This window comes from Zootoca vivipara, chromosome 17, assembly GCF_963506605.1.
Source record: "Zootoca vivipara chromosome 17, rZooViv1.1, whole genome shotgun sequence".
NCBI classification, from domain to species: Eukaryota; Metazoa; Chordata; class Lepidosauria; order Squamata; family Lacertidae; genus Zootoca; species Zootoca vivipara.
The window spans coordinates 38,216,440-38,234,687 of record NC_083292.1 but is presented as its reverse complement, the minus strand read 5'-3'; the positions used below and the strand labels follow the sequence as shown (position 1 = coordinate 38,234,687).

Genomic DNA, 18,248 nt, shown 5'->3' with positions numbered 1-18,248 from the left:
CAGGGATGATGGGAACTGTAGTCCCAAAACATCTGGAGGGCCGAGTTTGGGGGTGCCTGATTTAAAGCATTATGATACAACTTTAAACTTTAAATCATGGCTCCCTGTCCAAAGAATTCTGGGAACTGTAGTTTAAGGGCGCCGGGGGATGTTCGGAGATCCCCTATTCCACGCACAGAGCTATAGTTCCCAAAGTGGTTTAAAAGGGAGCTCTGGGACTGTAGCTCTCTCCCCCTCCTACGCAGCCTCCCGAAAACACTCCACACCCTGAACAAACTACAGTTCCCAGGATTCTTTAGGGTAGGTGGGAAGCCATGACTGTTTAAAGCAGTTTGAAGTTGCTTTAAATGGGAAGTGCAGGTGGGGCAATATGATACCACTTTAAACAGTCATGGCGCCCCCCAAAGAATTCTGGGAACTGTAAGGGCACTGGGAGTGGTTAGGAGACACCCTACTGCCCTCCCTGCACAGAGCTACAATTCTTTGAGTTCACTTTGAAATATTATCTTCTTTTTACACAGATTACTAACGGGAACGAGGGTTCTATGTGAATGGGGCCGCCTAGACAACACTGGCTTTCTGCCTACTATTGGGTCACATCCACACTAAACATTTGAGAAGCAGGAACTATAGTCCCCATGGAATTATAATTCCCAGCATCCTTAACACGCTACACTACTTAGGGTTCTTTGGTGGCAAGCCATGTGCTTTAAAACAATGGTGAGGATGTGACCTTAGACTGTAAAAGGCAACTAATCCATATTTGAGTCTTCTTTAACCACCCCCCCCCTTTTTGCAATGTTCTCATTTTCAAGATGTCTTGAAGTCTGAAGTCACCTGCCTTAAACCCGAGCAAAACATTAACTTTTACCCTTGATCAGGCATAGGCACCCTTGGCCCTCCAGATGTTTTGGAACTACAACTCCCATGATCCCTGACCACTGGCCCTGTTAGCTAGGGATCGTGGGAGTTGTAGTTCCAAAACATCTGGAGGGGCAAGGGTGCCTATGCCTGCTCTTGTTTGACAACCAGCCTTCCTCTCCAAAAGAATAGAGAGAGGCTGCTCTTTCTCAAATAGCCAGCAGAGGGTGCGAAAAGCTAGGAATTCTTTGAAAGAACACCAAGCAGAGCTGCACAGAAGCTGCTGCCCTCGCTGCTAAAAAGTCCAAATCGTTGACAAGCGTTTGTGAGCAATGCCAGCTTTATATATACAGTCGTACCTTGGAAGTCGAACAAAATCCGTTCCGGAAATCCGTTCGACTTCCAAAACGTTCGGAAACCAAGGCGCGGCTTCTGATTGGCTGCAGGAAGCTCCTGCAACCCAAACGTTCACAAACTGGAACCCTCACTTCCAGGTTTGCGGAGCCAAAACGTTTGACTTGCAAGGCTTCCGAGGTACGACTGTACAGTATACAGTGGTGCCTTGCAAGACGAAATTAATTTGTTCCGCGAGTCGCTTCGTCTTGTGATAATTTCGTCTTGCGAAGCGCGGTTTGCTGCGGCAAAAAAAAAAAACCCGCAAAAAAAATCGTCTTGCGAAGCACGGCCATAGAAAACTTAGTCTTGTGAGTCACCAAAACCATCGCAAAACGCTTTCGTCTTGCGAGATTTTCATTGCTCGAGGCGTTTGTCTTGCAAGGTACTACTGTATATATAAAAGCAACCTAGTAAGGAAGAGAAGAGACTGTGTGTTTTCCTATTTGCTTTTAAAGCGAGTAATTTATATGATTTATAATTGTTAAGCAATTAAATGCTTAAGAATGTCAAGAGGACACCCTCACAGGAACTGTCTCCTGTGAAAAGAGGATGAGGAACACCTGCAGAGTCCCACAGACCTGCCTCCAACTCCCACCCGTCCCAACGGCCAGCATGGCCCATGGTCAGGGAAGGGAGCTGCATGCTCCAAGAAACACCTGGATGGTCACAGATGCTTCCCCCACCCTTGGGGTTAAAATCACAGAAGGTTGAACCCCAAGGGCACCAGAAGTCAGCTCACCCAAGAGGTGCGCTCTGCACTCCAGAAAGGCATTCAGACCCCGTCACCTCCACAATAAAGCCACATTGGACTACCTTTCAGGGCCGTCGGGATGCTTACTGAGACGCTGGACTGATTTAGGCACTGGAAACTACTGTATTTCTCCGTCTATAAGATGCCCCCATGTATAAGACGGCCCCTATTTTGGGGGACTCCAAATTAAGAAAACACCCCTCAGCACTACCCGTGTTTAAGACGAGCCTCACGTTTAAACCTAATTTTTGGTTAAAACAAACAAACAAAAACCCTAGTCTTATACAAGGAAAAATATGGTATATACAGCTAATTATTTCCACTGATGATGGTGATTATCAACTTCCCGCATAACCGCTCCCTGCCCACCTCCCTTCTTCAAAAACAACCAGCTTCACTTCAGCGGTTTATTCTACTGTCACAGGGAAGGATTTTTTATTTAAAAAAAGGATAATTTGAAATTAATAAGCCATTCCTGCCACCACCAAAACCAAGCGCTGGTCAAAGAGGCATGCAGTAAAGAGGGGGGGGAGGGGGAAAGAGAAGGGTGTTAACTGTATGAAGCTAGTGATGAAGTAGAGAACACACAAAAAAGGGGGGGAAGTTAAGAGGGGGAAGGAAGGTGTTAAGCACAGAGGAGAGAGACTGCCCTGGCTAGAGGTAGGAAGGGATTCCCTGACAGCTTTGGGGGGTGTGGGGAAAGGGGGGGGGCTTTGGGGCTGCTGTGTTGTCAACACAAAGTTTCCCATCTCTCCCACACTGGGGGAATCAGGTCATGCCTGATGCAACTGGAACTTTTGCCACGTTAAAACGCCTTAAGGAGCCACCAGGATTCGCTGCTGGGGTCTCCCCCCCCCTCCGAACAAGTAATACCCCACCATGGGTTGCTACAGAGCCCCACAAAGCAGCAAGTTAGGGGAGCTGGGATTCAGTTCTCAACAGCGCTGTTTACCAAGAAGCCCTGGCCCCGCCGAAACTTGCCCCTGGCCTAATTGGACTTACAGGACCGTAGCCAAGAACAACATAGAAGATCTTTTAGCGTTTCTGTAAAAAGATTTTGGAACAAAGAACTCTGGGTTTTCCAGATTCCAGGGTTTTTCAAGCATAGGGGAGGGGAAGAGGCAGGGGACCAAAGGGGAGTTACGTATATGCCAGCCCATAGAGAGGATCTTTATGGTTTGTGGAAGCTGGAAAAGATCACTATCCTGGAAAAACTAAGGCCTGAAAGTGTCAGATCAGGGTGGGCTGGCTTCAGCCACCTTCTGCAGTCAGGCTCCTGCTCCTCCCCTCCATGAAACCCACTGCTGAATAAACCACGGTTTAGTGTTACATGCAGGTCAGGCCAAATGTATAGCTATGGTTTGCTCACAATCATCCCTTTTCGTCTCCTTTCCAAATTCAGACTGTAGGCTCCTTGGGGCTGGCACAACTTTGTCGAACCTTTAGCTCCTCTGGGTGTTGTTGGGACTTCAGCTCCCATCATCCCTGGCTGTTAGCCATGCTGGCAGGGGATGATGGGAGTGGGAGTCCCTCACCCTCACACCGACATTATAGCAAAGGCTTACGCTTGAGATTCCTAAGCTGGGGAAGTGGCCAAAGAGATTGACAAGCAAGCAAGATGGTGCCCACTGAAGCAAGGCAGTGACAGACAAATCTTTCTGTTCCACTTTCTTTCAATTTCTCAACCTCTTTCCCACCTGAAATTCTGCCTGTCACATTTCTGCACCAGTCTTTGAATTATTATTGTTTTGAAGCACTCACAAACTTAGTGTGCGTCACTCCTAATATACAAATTTTCATACGCAATCTCCCCCCAGACATACACATTTCCTGCATGCTTGTTTTCCAAATGAATTGTTTTATAACCATTTCCCCCTAATACGCACATGCATTTCTTTTTTTTACAAAAAAAAATCATTTTTGGAGAACTGCGCTGCAAAACCCAGTGAACCAGTTCCGGTTTCCGCCTGCAGGAATGGCGGACCTGTTTTCCATCTCTCTGACCTTCGTAAGGAATTTGGCGGTTGCTAGGGGAGTAAATGGCAACCCCCTACCCTCTCCGGGGGTTACGGAGAGGGGCCGCTGGCCCGCGATGCCCCCAGACCCACTCCGACTGTTTTTGGAGTGGGGGGAGCTTGGGCTGAGCACTTACGACGGCCAGGACTCCCGGACGCTAATCTGCATGGCGGGGATTTCCATGGTTAAAGAAGATAATTAGGCTTAAATCTATGGACATACTTCAGAAGGAGGGGAAGAAGCGCTGTTTACTGCTGAGAATTTTATGCTGCTGAGCGAGAGGAGTCAAAGAATGTACGGCATCTGGAAGAAGGATTGATGGGGACGGAGCGATAAGGGAAGCAAGTTTTTATTTTTTCTTCATATTGTTGCCTCGTATCTTCCCGGACGCGATGTCCTGGCTTGTTTGGAGTGAAAGAGAAGCAAAAGACTGTGTGAGTTGAACTCTATAGCTGTTGTTACTGAGCATATTTCTTAAAGATGTGAAGTTGCCGATGAGAAAAGCCCCCCCCTAGTCAGACGGAAGGAGTTCTGGACGCGTTCGGAGGATTTATGAGCTGTGACGCACTTTAAATTGGAGCAGCGACCTGAAGCTAAGTTCAGCTATAGGGCAAGGAGATCCATTAATTTACCAAGAGTTCATGGTGGGATGTTTGGGTCTCCTGCCTGAAAAAGCTGTAAATTCTATAAAGATAAATAAATCGTAAATCTTCATGGCTATGAGAGAAAATGAAAGTGATTTGAGCCTTTTAAGATGGCGCTGCTACTCCGTCGCAACAGGGAGCTCCACTAAGAAGATTTATGGGGAGGCTGGACTGATTAACTCACACAGGAGAAAGAACATCTGTGAAACTTCGTTTGACATTTATCTCAGCAGCTGGAACAATCGGATGAAAGTGGAAAACATCTAGGTGACTGTAAGGGGAAGATTTGGAATATTATGAGCTTGGAGGACGATTTGAACTTTAGAAATAAGACGGCAGTGGACAGTTGCGAGGAATTCCCAATTTCTTGAAGCATGGGAACCCAAAAATAAATTATTTAGATGATTTGGCATAACATTCGGTTTGATTGATATATATATGTGTATAATTTGAAATATTGAAATGTGATATAATTGGTTTTAATTGGAAAATTAATAAAAATATTTTTTTAAAAAAAAAGCAAAACCCAGTGAACTGTGGGGTATCTGCGTATTGAGTTTCGGGAAGCGTCAATTAGGCAAGTCTGCATTAAACATGAACCAAAATTGATTTTCCCTCCCCTCCCCTTGTCCCAGGTTAAAGCAAGAGGGAGGTGGGATGGATTTGAGACAAGAGAGAGGCTGGGTTGATTGACACAAGACAGAATTGATTTATAGACAGGGAGGAGTTTTCAATTGGAGGAACTGAAGGAGCTTCCCCAAAGTCCAAGCCTATGTTCTCATCACGAGCTCATACGTTGATTCCACCCATTATCAAGAAGGGGGTCGGGGATTCTTAGGGGAGAAGAAGAATCAGGTATAATTGCCAAAAGCAAAAATTCCAACAAAAAGAAGGGGGAAAGGGGTGGAGCCTGATTTAAATTATTTGTCGACAGACGAAGAAAGAAAGAAGACAAGCAAATGAAAATTTCTACTCAACACAAGGCGTGCCAAATTAAAAATATATGTAATAATTTAAGGGCAGCAGAGAGAACAGCATTTCCTCTTTTAATTGCTCATCTGAGCAAAGAGAAACAAAACATGAATACAGAAGGCCTGCGACGAACAATTCAATGATGGTTCCAAATGTTTTCCTTATTCAGGCCAGATCTTCAAAGCAGGTCACTTGCCGCAAGACTTCCACCACCAGCACCCTTGTGCAGCCTGAGGTAGTGCTGTGGATACGCTGAACTTGACTTTAAAAAATAAAACACAAAAATCCCTTTGCTTCCAAAAGAAGAAGAGAGTGCGTAATTCAGAATGAAATATTCCGCAATGTAATCCAATTTGAAAAGCTGACTCCATCTCCCTGAGCCCAAGGGAGGAGTCAATTCTTGTTTCATCAAAAATTAGCATCTGAAATTGCTCAGCTTCCTCTCCCCTCCCCATTCATTTTCCTTTTGTGCTGTGTATATTAGAATGTAAGCCCACAGGAAGTAAAGACTATCTGGTATTTTGGGGGGGGGTTCAGGTGCTTCATATATATTATAAAATAGTTAAAAAGGTAAGGGTAAAGGACCCCTGACAGTTAACTCCAGGAGCGAACTACTCTGGGGTTGCGGCGCTCTTCTCGCTTTACTGGCCGAGGGAGCCGACGTTTGTCTGCAGACAGTTTTTCCAGGTCATGTGGCCAGCATGACAAAGCCACTTCTGGTGAACCAGAGCAGCGCATGGAAATGCCATTTACCTTCCTGCTGGAGCTGTACCTATTTATCTACTTGCACTTTGACGTGCTTTCGAACTGCTAGGTTGGCAGGAGCTGGGACCGAGCAACGGGAGCTCACCCCGTTGCAGGGATTCAAACTGCCGACCTTCTGATCGGCAAGCCCAAGAGGCTCAGTGGTTTTGACCACAGCGCCACCCGTGTCACTGCAAATGCAATGCTAAGGACTAGTATTTTCTTTTTTCTTTTTTAAACAAAGCTCTTGGAATGCTGAACTCTTCATGAGTGATATGAATTAACAATGGGCTGCCCTATGTATAAAAGGCCCTTTGGGCTTATAAAATGCCATGTGTAAGACCATGAAGAAAGGCCACGAGCTTAATTACTGTACTTGCTTTGTAGGAGGCCTAGAACTCTAGCTGTAAGAGGATAAAATGTAATAGTTTAGCAGCAGCAGCTAGGCTTCCTTCCACTTTTAAACATTTGGTGCTTCAGGAAAATCAAACTGGTTGCACTTCTAGAAACGGGTTTGCTTGTCAAAATTTACAGAGCCAGAAATACCTGCTTGAGGGTTATGAGGTGGTATAGCTAGACCTGGGAGAATGGCACAGGGCAAGGGCTGGAATCCTATAAGCAAGGACTACTGGGATACATTATGGCTGTGAAACATTCACTGCCTGTTTGGTACCTCGCAGTGGTACCTCACGTTACGCTCTATTGTACCGCGCGAGTACACAGAAGCGGCACCCCCGGATACAGACTTTTCGGGGTAAGTACGGACCCCTGGGATGAATTAAGTTCATATCCAGAGGGTCCACTGTATAGATCTCTGTGGGGCCATCAAAACTCTGAACTATCTCTTGCCCCATTCCACTGTCTGTCTGGATCACTGCCCCCCACCCATCTGAGCACTAAACCATGGTTTACCAAACCAGGGTTTAATGCTGTGTGTTGAATGCTGCCCAGCAGCTTAACTATGGGTTGGAGGCTGCTTGTTAAGGGAAATGATTTATTAAACTTACTGTTAAGCAGAGGTGAGCGTTACGTGTGAACGGAGACCACCTTCTCAACTGTGGTTAGGAGCTGTCGCTGCCCCAAAGCTTCACGAGTTAAGAGTAGCTAAAAGTTCAAATTGTTTCAAGGTTCAGCAGCTATTGGTTGCTTTTTGTTGGATGTGTTCACAGCAGGGTTCGTTTAGTTTGCACCTTAAGGATTAAATCTGTCAAGTGTTCAAGTTAACTGGCCCAAAGGAGGATGGGGTGGAGGTTTTGCATAGCAACGAAATAGAATGGCATGGCATTCGCTAAGGCAGCACATGCTCTGATTGGCTGTGTCATTGTGAGAGACTTTTTCCCTCTGTATATGGGGTCCACCATCTCGCTGCAATGTACAAGGAGGGCTTGAACTAAGGAAGAAAAAACCTCTCTGTTCCTATCTCCTCAAATTATACAGTGTTTTTGTTCAGCTTTGCTCTGTGAAGTGTTATCATACCTTTTCTGCCTGGAATCTGCCTGTATTATTTAACACTTTTTAGCTACCGTGGTACCATAAACAGCTTAGTTTATGAACAACTTGGATTAAGAACACTGCAAATCCGGAAGTAGGTGTTTTGGTTTGTGAACTTTGGCTTGGTTTAAGAACATGTTCTGCTTCCTGCTGAGTATAAATTGAGTTCCCCGCTGCTATGGGAAAGCACGTCTTGGTTTAAGAACGCTTTGGTTTAAGAAAGGACTTCCGGAGTGGATTAAGTTCGTAAACAAAGGTACCACTGTATAAGGTGACACAGTAAACCAAGGCTTTCTAAACAATGCTGTGGCTTCAACTGTGCTTCTATTAACTATGGTTAAGCGTTACGTGCCATAGAGACCACTGGCTGCGACTTTAGTATAAAAAAGACAAACCTGCTGGGGAGCCTCATACCATGCAGAACCCCCCTTCCCAAGCTCAACATGCACGCGGGTGGCGCATGAGTGATGGAAGAGAGAGAGAGAGAGGCATGACAGCCAAGGAAGTCAGTTAGCCAAAGAGGCTCAGTCAAAAATGGCTAACAGCAGTGTAGTATTTGGCTCGCTTGCAGTGATTTTATTTCATTTTTTTTTTCCAAAGTGGTGGAAGAGAAGAGAGGAATGGATTTTGCCTTTGTTGCTTTGCATGATGCATTTGCCAAGGGTGACTGGCGGGCTTAGCAAAGTGGCTTAAGATGACAACACAGAGGAAATGCTGCAGCGGAAGAAATTATTTGTTGTTGTTTTTTGGTAAATCACGGGAAGGGAAGCAGGCAGCCCAGTTGGAAGAGGTGGGGGAGAAAAAACAAAAAAGCTAAAACGCAGGCCACTTACAGAGCAAAATGATCTATCAAGGCTCTCCGTACTCGATGACAACTCCTGAGAAATGAATGAGAGGGAGGGGGAAAGGGTTTTTTGTTTTCATTTTTTTAAAAAATGTAAAAAAAGGAAGGGAGAGGGAGGGAGAAAGTCGAGGAGAGAAAAGGCAAGTTTTTTGTTTTTGTTTTTTAAAAAACCAGCTCTGCAAACTCCCTCCCCACCTGCCCCATCTCAACACAGAGAACAAACTGCAGATGCTTTGCACGGCAAACCAACCCCCCACTCCAGGCGAAACGACTCAGTGACAGAATATTCTGTCCTCCTGCACAGGAGGGGAAGGGGCTCAGAGAAACAGCGCTTTGCTTCCGACACAGGAGAGCCAGAGGAAGCCAACTCCTCTTCCTGCTGCTTGCTCCAGCACCTGGTATTCAGAGGTACATTCTGGAAGCCAGTGCAACTGTGTGGTCTTCTGGATGCTGCAGAGCTGTGACTCCCCGACTAACAACATCTGGGAAGAGCCACAAGCTCCCCATCGCTGATTTAAGCCATCCAGGCTACAAGCAGTTGACAAACCTGTCCTATGATCTTATCTGAAAGTTATCTGAGCTAGCAGCGCTCCCTGGAGCCCACAAATTCTTTAAGTTAATGCGGAATAATTAAGACGCCATGGATGCCATGGAAGGCAGCAGGCAAAGGTCTGGCTTAATGTCTACACAGGTTGAACAACTTGACTTTTTTCTTTTTTCTTTTTCAGAGGTTGCCTGCTTTCCAAAATGCCTCCCTGGAGACTGGAGGCTTGGCAGAGGTGCTGAGGATTTTAGAGACTAGATACCTAGATCCACTCCGGAACAGCAGCTCCCAGGATCTCTTCTGGGACACGCCTTCAGCTTAATACAAGGTAGGGCACAGAGCCCACTGGGTGTCCTAGGGACAGTCGCTTGTCAGAACAGAATGGTGGGATTCGGAGAGGAAAACACCTGTAGGCAACACCCTGGATGGACAGCAAGGTAATAAACTATAAAATAACCCATTTGCAACAGGTGGAACAGGTCGGTGCTGAACAGGGAGCAGGAGGAGGAGAAAAAGTTATACAAAAGTGAGAATCAGACCAAGAAAGGTGGGTGATTCTCAAGCTGTGTTATATCCTTCCCATCATTAATCTCACATCCCCTCCCATTTTGCATGTGATGAAAGGGGTTTTTTAAAAAGCCTTTTAGGGCAAGTCAACAGTGCCACTTTTTTATGAAAAGAGGCTAGGGTTTCATCAAAGCCAAAGCTTACTAGGATGTAAAAGCAATAATAACAATAAAAACGAGGAGGAAAGGGGGAACTCACCTTAAGAAAAACAAAGTGAAACCCAAAGCGGACAGTATGGTTGTTTTGACAACTTTCCCTTAATTAGAACACTCCCCCCCCCCGAAAGATGAACCACCCTGGAAAGGACTCTGTCTCTCTGCCAGCCTACAGCAGAAGTGTGGGACCTGCTGCTGGACTGCAGCTCCCATCCCCAACCACTGGTCATGCTGGCTGACAGGGCTGATCGAAACTGGGAGTTGAGCAGCATCTGGAGGGCCAGAAATGTTCCCCACCTCTGAACCCAGAGTCATTCTGCTGAAACCTACACCAGCGGCGGGCATCAAGGGCTATCTAGCACAGGCTTCCAAACAGTCGGGTCGCCTGATCACCTGGGGCGACTCTCAGAGGCCTCCAGGCAATCCAACACAGAAGGGCTTTGCACTCTTTCCTCGCTAGGCGTAATTTTGTACACCTATGTCGCGCTCCCCAATCTTCCAGCCACTTCCCCCCTTCCCAACCTGAGCATACAAGCGAGAAACTTTGACCTCTCCTCATTGGGGAGGCATTCCACATACCCGCGCAAACTGAGCATTTCGGTGGCCTGTTTTTCTGCATCCCTTTAAGCTCACCATTATCTTTTTATTTGAGATGACTGGGGGGAAACTATGCAACGTCCCGGCACAGCTATTTCCAAATGTGGGAAAGGGTGAGGAGAGTAAGAATCAAATCGGCATAGTGAAGAGGAAGAGGAAAATACAGTATGGAGGCCAAGATGAGGTGTGTATATATAGAATTGTAGAGTTGGAAGGTACCCCTAAAGGTCCTCTAGTCCAACCCCCTGCAATGCAGGAATCACAGAAAGACAGGATTTCTCTCCATCCACAGTTAATAAATTCATAGAATCACTGAATGGTAGAGTTGGAAGGGACCCATTCTGTGGATGGGACAGTCCATCCTGTTCATATGGACCTGCCACAATATCCATCATTCTCTCATCCAAAGAGCCTATGTCAGGTCCTTAAACTCGGCCCTCCAGATATTTTGAGACTACAATTCCCATCATCCCTGACCACTGGTCCTGCTAGCTAGGGATCATGGGAGTTGTAGGCCAAAAACATCTGGAGGGCCGAGTTTGAGGAAGCCTGGCCTATGTATTAAGATTATCTCCTGCAGAACTGACGCAGCGATGGCTGGATGGACTTCGCCCCACATTTACGGCCGGCTATTAATGATGGTTTTCCGCTTGCAGTCCTTGCAGGGGCGAGTTGAGAGGAGATGAATGGCCGACTGCTCCCCCATCCTGGCTCTGGGTTTGCTGACGATGCTTTTCTCCCCAGCATAGGGATAGGCTTTGTTATGCGTGCGCAAGGAAGATGGCGTTCTTTCCAAGACTACCAAAAACTGGGCCAAATCACGCGATGAGGACCGCTCCCCCCTCCAGTTTATGGAAAACAGAGGCAGCCAAAGAAGCCAGACAGAGGAAGTCTGGCCAAGTCACCGAGGGGACAGAAATGGTTGGAATTCTTATTTTATGTTCAAAGGGTCCCACCCCCACCCCCCCAAAAAATTGAATGAGGCCAGAAGAAAGGAGTAGCTGTTGGTCCCATTAGAAAAATGTAAAATGATCAGACTTAAAAAAAAGGGGGGGGAGGGAACACTGCACTTCCTTCACACACAAACACACAAAACCCACACAGTGTATGACACTCCACAGAGGACTTTGAGACCTCTCCTAGATAGCAGCTTTATGTCACAGAATCAGAGTTGGAAGGGGGCCCTGAGGATCATCTAGTCCAACCCCTTGCAATAATAATAAATCCCACCATTCCTCCTGAAGGAACCCGGGAGGCAAATGCATCCATAATGGCAAACCACTGTGAGGGTTTTTGTTTTTTACAATCAAACAGTATATGAATGTCCTGAAATAAAATAAACAAATAAATAAATTTAACACACCAGCGTGGTAAAAGAAAAAAATAAAAGAAAAAAGCTTTTTATCTTGAACTGGTGTGATAAAGTACAGGAAAATGCAAACCCACACACTTGATTAGGCATAGCATAATGTGTTCTTGTATAATTATATGGAGGTTTTATGTATATCAGGAAAGCAATATGTACTATCAAGTTTCCATTATTAAACAATTTTTTATTACTTCTATTTCTTCCCTTGGATTAATGCTGTCACATGTGAAAGAATGAATGAATGAATAAGAAAATGTGTGTTAAAGAATGCTCATCAGGAATCTACAATTCTATGATTCTCTGACAGAACAGATTGGAGATGTATATCCCTCCCTGCTGAGCTGATTGGCTGCAGGCCTGCCCATCTTGACATTAAAAAGCCCTTTTCACAAGGGATCAGAGAAGGCGGAAGCCCTTGTCCGATTTCACCTGGTTTCCAAATCCAAAACAGGAAACCTCTGCAGTGATGTTGATATTTCCCCACTCTCCACTTGTCGGTGTCTGAATCATCCTGAGTCACTCTCACCCAGTTGCCACAGAGACCTCAGAGCAGGGGGGGGGGGCTCCCTGCGCAAAGGTTGCCCAGCTCTGCCAAACACACAGAGACAAAAAACGACTGCCTGCTGTGTCACCGCAAAGCAGGTTCCTAAGCGCTCTCATGTTACACAGCAAGGATTTCCTGGCAGGACACAACCGGCTCCCCCTCCAGCACCCCCTGGAATATTACCTGCCCAGGTGCAAATGCCAGAGAGAGAGAGAGAGAGAGAGAGAGAGAGAAAGAGAGAGAGAGAGAGAGAGAGAGAGAGAGAGAGAGAGTGAGTTAGTTCTGTCTTGGGCCCAGTCTTATTCAACATCTTTATCAATGACTTGGATGATGGGCTTGAGGGCATCCTGAGCAGGTTTGCAGATCACACCAAATTAGGAGGGGTGGCTAATACCCCAGAGGACAGGATCACACTTCAGAATGACCTTAACAGATTAGACAACTGGGCCAAAGCAAACAAGATGAATTTTAACAAGGAGAAATGTAAAGTACTACACTTGGGCAAAAAAAATGAAAGGCACAAATACAGGATGGGAGACACCTGGCTTGAGAGCAGTACATGTGAAAAGGATCTAGGAGTCTTGGTAGACCACAAACTTGACATGAGTCAACAGTGTGATGCAGCAGCTAAAAACGCCAATGCAATTCTGGGCTGCATCAATAGGAGTTTAGCGTCTAGATCAAGGGAAGTAATAGTACCACTGTATTCTGCTATGGTCAGACCTCACCTGGAGTACTGTGTCCAGTTCTGGGCACCACAGTTCAAGAAGGATACTGACAAGCTGGAACGTGTCCAGAGGAGGGCAACCAAAATGGTCAAAGGCCTGGAAACAATGCCTTATGAGGAACGGCTTAGGGAGCTGGGTATGTTTAGCCTGGAGAAGAGAAGGTTAAGGGGTGATATGATAGCCATGTTCAAATATATAAAAGGATGTCATATAGAGGGTGAAAGGTTGTTTTCTGCTGCTCCAGAGAAGCGGACACGGAGCAATGGATTCAAACTACAAGAAAGAAGATTCCACCTAAACTTTAGGAAGAACTTCCTGACAGTAAGAGCTGTTCGGCAGTGGAATTTGCTGCCAAGGAGTGTGGCAGAGTCTTCTTCTTTGGAGGTCTATAAGCAGAGGCTTGACAGGCATATGTCAGGAATGCTTTGATGGTGTTTCCTGCTTGGCAGGGGGTTGGACTGGATGGCCCTTGTGGTCTCTTCCAACTCTATGATTCTATGAAGGAGGGAGGGAGGGAGGGAGGGAGGGAGGGAAGCTCAAGCTTCTGTTCTTAAGGCTTTTTTAAAAAAAAGTGAAGAAAAAGAGACCGTCCTCACTTGGTAACTCTGCAATACTTTAAATTAGGCAGACATCAGGACTGCAGGATCTGTTGGCATGGTTGCTGCCAAGAAGCCGATTTCAAAACAGTGGCCCAGATGGGCACATGCACAGCTGGCGCAGAGGGGCAGGGCATGCCTTTTGAGCCCAGAGCCTGGCATGCAAAGCCCTTCGGTAGAAGGAAAAACCCACACCTGATATTCACTCACAACTGAAGCAAGAGGGAGGAGCTTTTCAGCTGCCAACTGCCCAGAGATCTCCTGGTAGAGCCTTCATCTGCCTTCTGCTCCTGGTTGAGAGGGGTTGAAGAAGCCTTTTCAGTCACGAGGGCTGCATTTCCTTCTTGGCAAGCTTCAGGAGGCCGCGTGCCAGTGGTGGGCGGGGCCAGAGGGAAAAGGAGGCAGGGCGACAGAGGCAGCTCTTACCTCTCCACAGTAGGCCTACACCACAGCTGTGCAAAAAGTGAGAGGCTTTCATACTTCCCCTGCATGCAGACGCACCCCTCCACCCAAATATCATGGTTCAAGGACATGCTCCAGCTAAGTGAAGGCACTTAAGGGGGGCCCACAGCACTGCCAGCGAGAAGGGTGGGGGGCCTGGGGAGAGGGTCCAAGGGCTGGAGAGAGGGAAATGAAGCGCCCAGAGGTCCGGCCACCAAATTAAATCACGGCAAGCCTACTGCTTTATGGCTAAGGGTTTCACTACCTCGGTGGAAAGCTGTCAGAGGAGGGGGAGGGTGCATTCCTAGGGGCAAGACACACACACATATACGTAACAGGTATAGTGGGCAGGTATTCCTTCCCTGACATAAACCGAAGCAAGGAATATGAGGATCCTTTGCAACAATGGTAGATTATTAGTGTAAAGGGTCACATCAATCACAGGAAGCCTCCAGATCCACCAGGCCCAGCTCAAGCGAGAGGCAGACTCCTGCCAAAGTAGTCAATGCTAATGGAGTTAGCAATTTGTGTGCTAAAGTGTGCATTTTAAGAGGTGATGAGACTAAGGGGTAATATTAAGACGCGCTCAGACCAACCAAAGCATAAGAACGTAAGAAGAGGCGGCTGGATCAGGCCAATGTCCCATCTGTGGGTTGTAATCCACTGGGAGTAGTCAAGTACAACAATACCTGTTTTGCTAGAGTGGTCATGCTAGAGTTGGTCCAGCCAGTCAAAACTTCCTGTTCCTCCTGGCCTGGAGCATCCTTTCTTGCATGTGACTAGTAGGTGGGTGTGACCTTTCAGACCTGGTAAAAGGCCAAGTCACGCAGCCACCTTCCTCTCTTCGATCTTCTTTTTCATCCTGCGAATTTCCTAATTCACCTGGACTGGACTGCTGGCTGCCAGCAACAGTCCCCCAGGTTGTCTCCCATATGGGGTAAACCTGTTTGTACATGTTTGTAACTTTAAGCCTAAAGGTTGCCTTCAGAGATCACACTGTGCTCTGCCTGATCATGAGTAAAGCTACTTTTTTGTTACTTATGAATAAGACTGTTGTGTCTTTATTCTTTTAGGTAAAGGTAAAGGAACCCCTGACAATTAAGTCCAGGCACGAACGACTCTGGGGTTGTGGCGCTCATCTCGCTTTACAGGCCGAGGGAGCCGACGTTTGTCCGCTTCCGCAGACAGTTTTTTTGGGTCATGTGGCCAGCATGACTAAGCCGCTTCTGGCAAAACCAGAGCAGCACACGGAAATGCCGTTTACCTTCCTGCCAGAGCGGTACCTATTTATCTACTTGCACTGCAGGAGCTGGGACTGAACAATGGGAGCTCACGCAGTCACGGGGATTTGAACCGCCGACCTTTCAACTGGCAAGCCCAAGCGGCACAGTGGTTTAACCCACAGTGCCATCAGCATCCCATTTTATTCTTTTAGGAGGGATCGAAGGGGTCTTACCAGGAATAACAGAACATATCTCAATCTGGGGAAGCCAGATTGAATTGTTTGTTGTCTTAAGAGACTCACACATGTGTGCAACCAACTTTCTGCAGCGTAAGAAGGGGAATGCACTCTGCTATATAAAGAAACTTGCCAGAGCGCGTTAGGAAGAATATTAATAATCAATATATCCTCTCCTGTCACCCTCAACATTCCCACACCATCTAGCACAGCATCCTGTTCCCACAGTGACCAAACAGATGCCTCAATAGACAACTCAGAAGCAGGATCCAAGCACAAGAGCCCCCTCCTCTCCTTCGGCCTCCAGTCACTGGTATGGAGAAGCATTGCTGCCTCCGACTGGAGGCAGAGCACAGCCATCATGGCTGGTAGCCATCAATAGCCCTCTCCTTCTCCACAAATTTGTCTAATGTTCTTTTAAAGCCATCTAGGTTGGTGGCCATCACTGCCTCCTGTGGGAGGGAGTTCCACCGTTTAACTCTGTGCTGCGTGAAAAAGTCCTTTAATTTAAGTATCCTGACTCTTCCAGCATTCAGGATGTCATTGAATTTTAGTGTCATGGGAGAGGTAAAATATTTCTCCCTCTCTCTCAATGCTGTGCATAATTTTATAAACTTCTATCATATTGCCTCTTACTCACATTTTCTCTAAACTAAGTCCCCAAACTGCAACCTCTCTTTATAGGGGAGTTGCTCCGTCCCCTCCCTCTTCCAACTCTACAATATCCCTTTTGAGGTGAGGCGACCAGAACCGCAATTTTTAAGAAGTGCTCAGCCTCAGCCAAAGCATTTCCCACATTTTCCTCGGAACATCTCTTGCGGCCTTCGGGCCCAGAAGACTCTCCGGACGTCGCCAGGAGAAATCCAGCCCTGCATGAATTAATAAGCATTCAGGGCTCCGGTTTCCAGTTGGCGAGTGGCTTTCTATCAGCCCATTGTTCCCCTGCGAACAATGAAGCAGCAGGGAGTGGAAAGGGCTCTATGAGCCACCTTTGGAGCCATCTGGAAGACAAGCCTGGGAATCAAGAGCGTATAGGGTGGTCAATTGTTCTGACTTGGCCAGGACGGTCTGGGGAAGATTGCCTTTGCGCCCCAAGTCAGCATGCAGCACCTGACAAGAGTGCTGGCTTCTGAATGCCGGTGCTAGCCTACCTCGCAAGGTTGTTGTGTGGGCAGGATCATATACACCTCTCCCACGCACGCAACTGCAATTTCATTGGAGGAAGCATGGGGTGGAAATGTGATTTTTAAAAATGAGAGAAGAGGGGAGGAAAGAAGCCCGGTTTCTCCACATGCATAGGCTCAGAAGAATTCCATGCAGCTCAACGCCTGAAAAAGAAATTTCTGGAATTTCTTTTATTCACTGCATACGCTAAAAAATTTGAGGCTGGCTCCTGGTAACTCGGCATTTCAAGCATGTTCACCGCCCCCCCATCGTTAAAAGCAGATTAGACAAATTCATGGAGGATAAGGCTATCAAAGGCTGCTGGTCACAATGGCTGTGTCCTCCCCACTCCAAGATGAGGATTAAGAAAAAGTAACTGGGATTCGCAGGCGGGGAGAGTTGTTACTGCTGCACTCAGGTCCTGCGAGCTTATGGGCTTCCCTTTGGGGCATCTGCTTGGCCACTGTGAGAGAAGGATGCTGGATGGGATAGACCCCCTTTGCCTGACCCAGCAGCCAGGCCCCTCTGATGTCCTTATGGAACCACGAGGTCCTAAGTAGATACCACATAGCTTCCCAGTTATATCACAAAATCCCAGCGAACCCACCCCCTTACTTCCCCCTAGGCTTTATCAAGGGGCCCCCACATCTCTCAAAAGCCCCATGCCCAAAGGACAGCCAAGTCAAGACCACTCGGCAACCGCGTCTGACGCAAGCCCGAGTCTACGGAGAGGCAGGGGAAGTTCTGGCGCATTAAGTATTCAGTTGCTGCTCCAGTGATACTGAAATTCCACTCCAGAGTTTCTGCATAGATTAACTCCAACAACGTGCGCCAAGGGGGTAGGAGAGAGAAAGAGAGAGAGAGAGAGAGAGAGAGAGAGAGAGAGAGAGAGAGAGAGAGAGAGAGAGAGAGAGAGAGAGAGAGAGAGAAAGAAAGAAAGAAAGAAAGAAAGAAAGAAAGAAAGAAAGAAAGAGTGAAAGTAGACCTCTTGGCTCGCCTCTGCTGGCTGAGTTCACGGACCAATATTTTTGCCAGATCGAGGGCTGGAAAGAGAGAGAGATCGCGGTCCCATGTGGACGCCAGAACAGACACATCCAGCAGCACCGTAGAGGCCTGATGCATTTCAGCTCCCACTTGTCAATCACATGACGCCAAAATGATGTCACCTATTTGACACCAAATTTGGCCGCTGGAGGCTGATCCTGATAAGGCTCTGGTCTGCGGAGCCAAAGACGTTCCCCACCCATGATTTAAAGCTCTCCAACTTTTGTTCCTCACCCCCAAGCATGGGAATCCCCAGGGTCTTTCACCATGTCCACACCCACTTAGATTCAGCAGCTGGTGTAGCACTGGGTATCCGTGTTC

General features: G+C 47.1%; 1 protein-coding gene across 2 annotated transcripts in view; it reads right to left on the bottom strand.

Annotated features, from left to right (window-relative positions):
- Positions 1–18,248, bottom strand: part of PI4KB (phosphatidylinositol 4-kinase beta) — a 43,738-nt gene that overhangs the window by 9,928 nt on the left and 15,562 nt on the right. The window contains exon 4 of one of the 2 annotated variants that reach the window (XM_035098945.2): positions 8,709–8,753. The exons of the other annotated variant lie outside the window; for it this stretch is intronic. Coding sequence (XP_034954836.2) covers positions 8,709–8,753 — 45 coding nt within the window. The remainder of the gene's footprint in view (positions 1–8,708; positions 8,754–18,248) is intronic. 2 annotated transcript variants of the gene reach the window in all.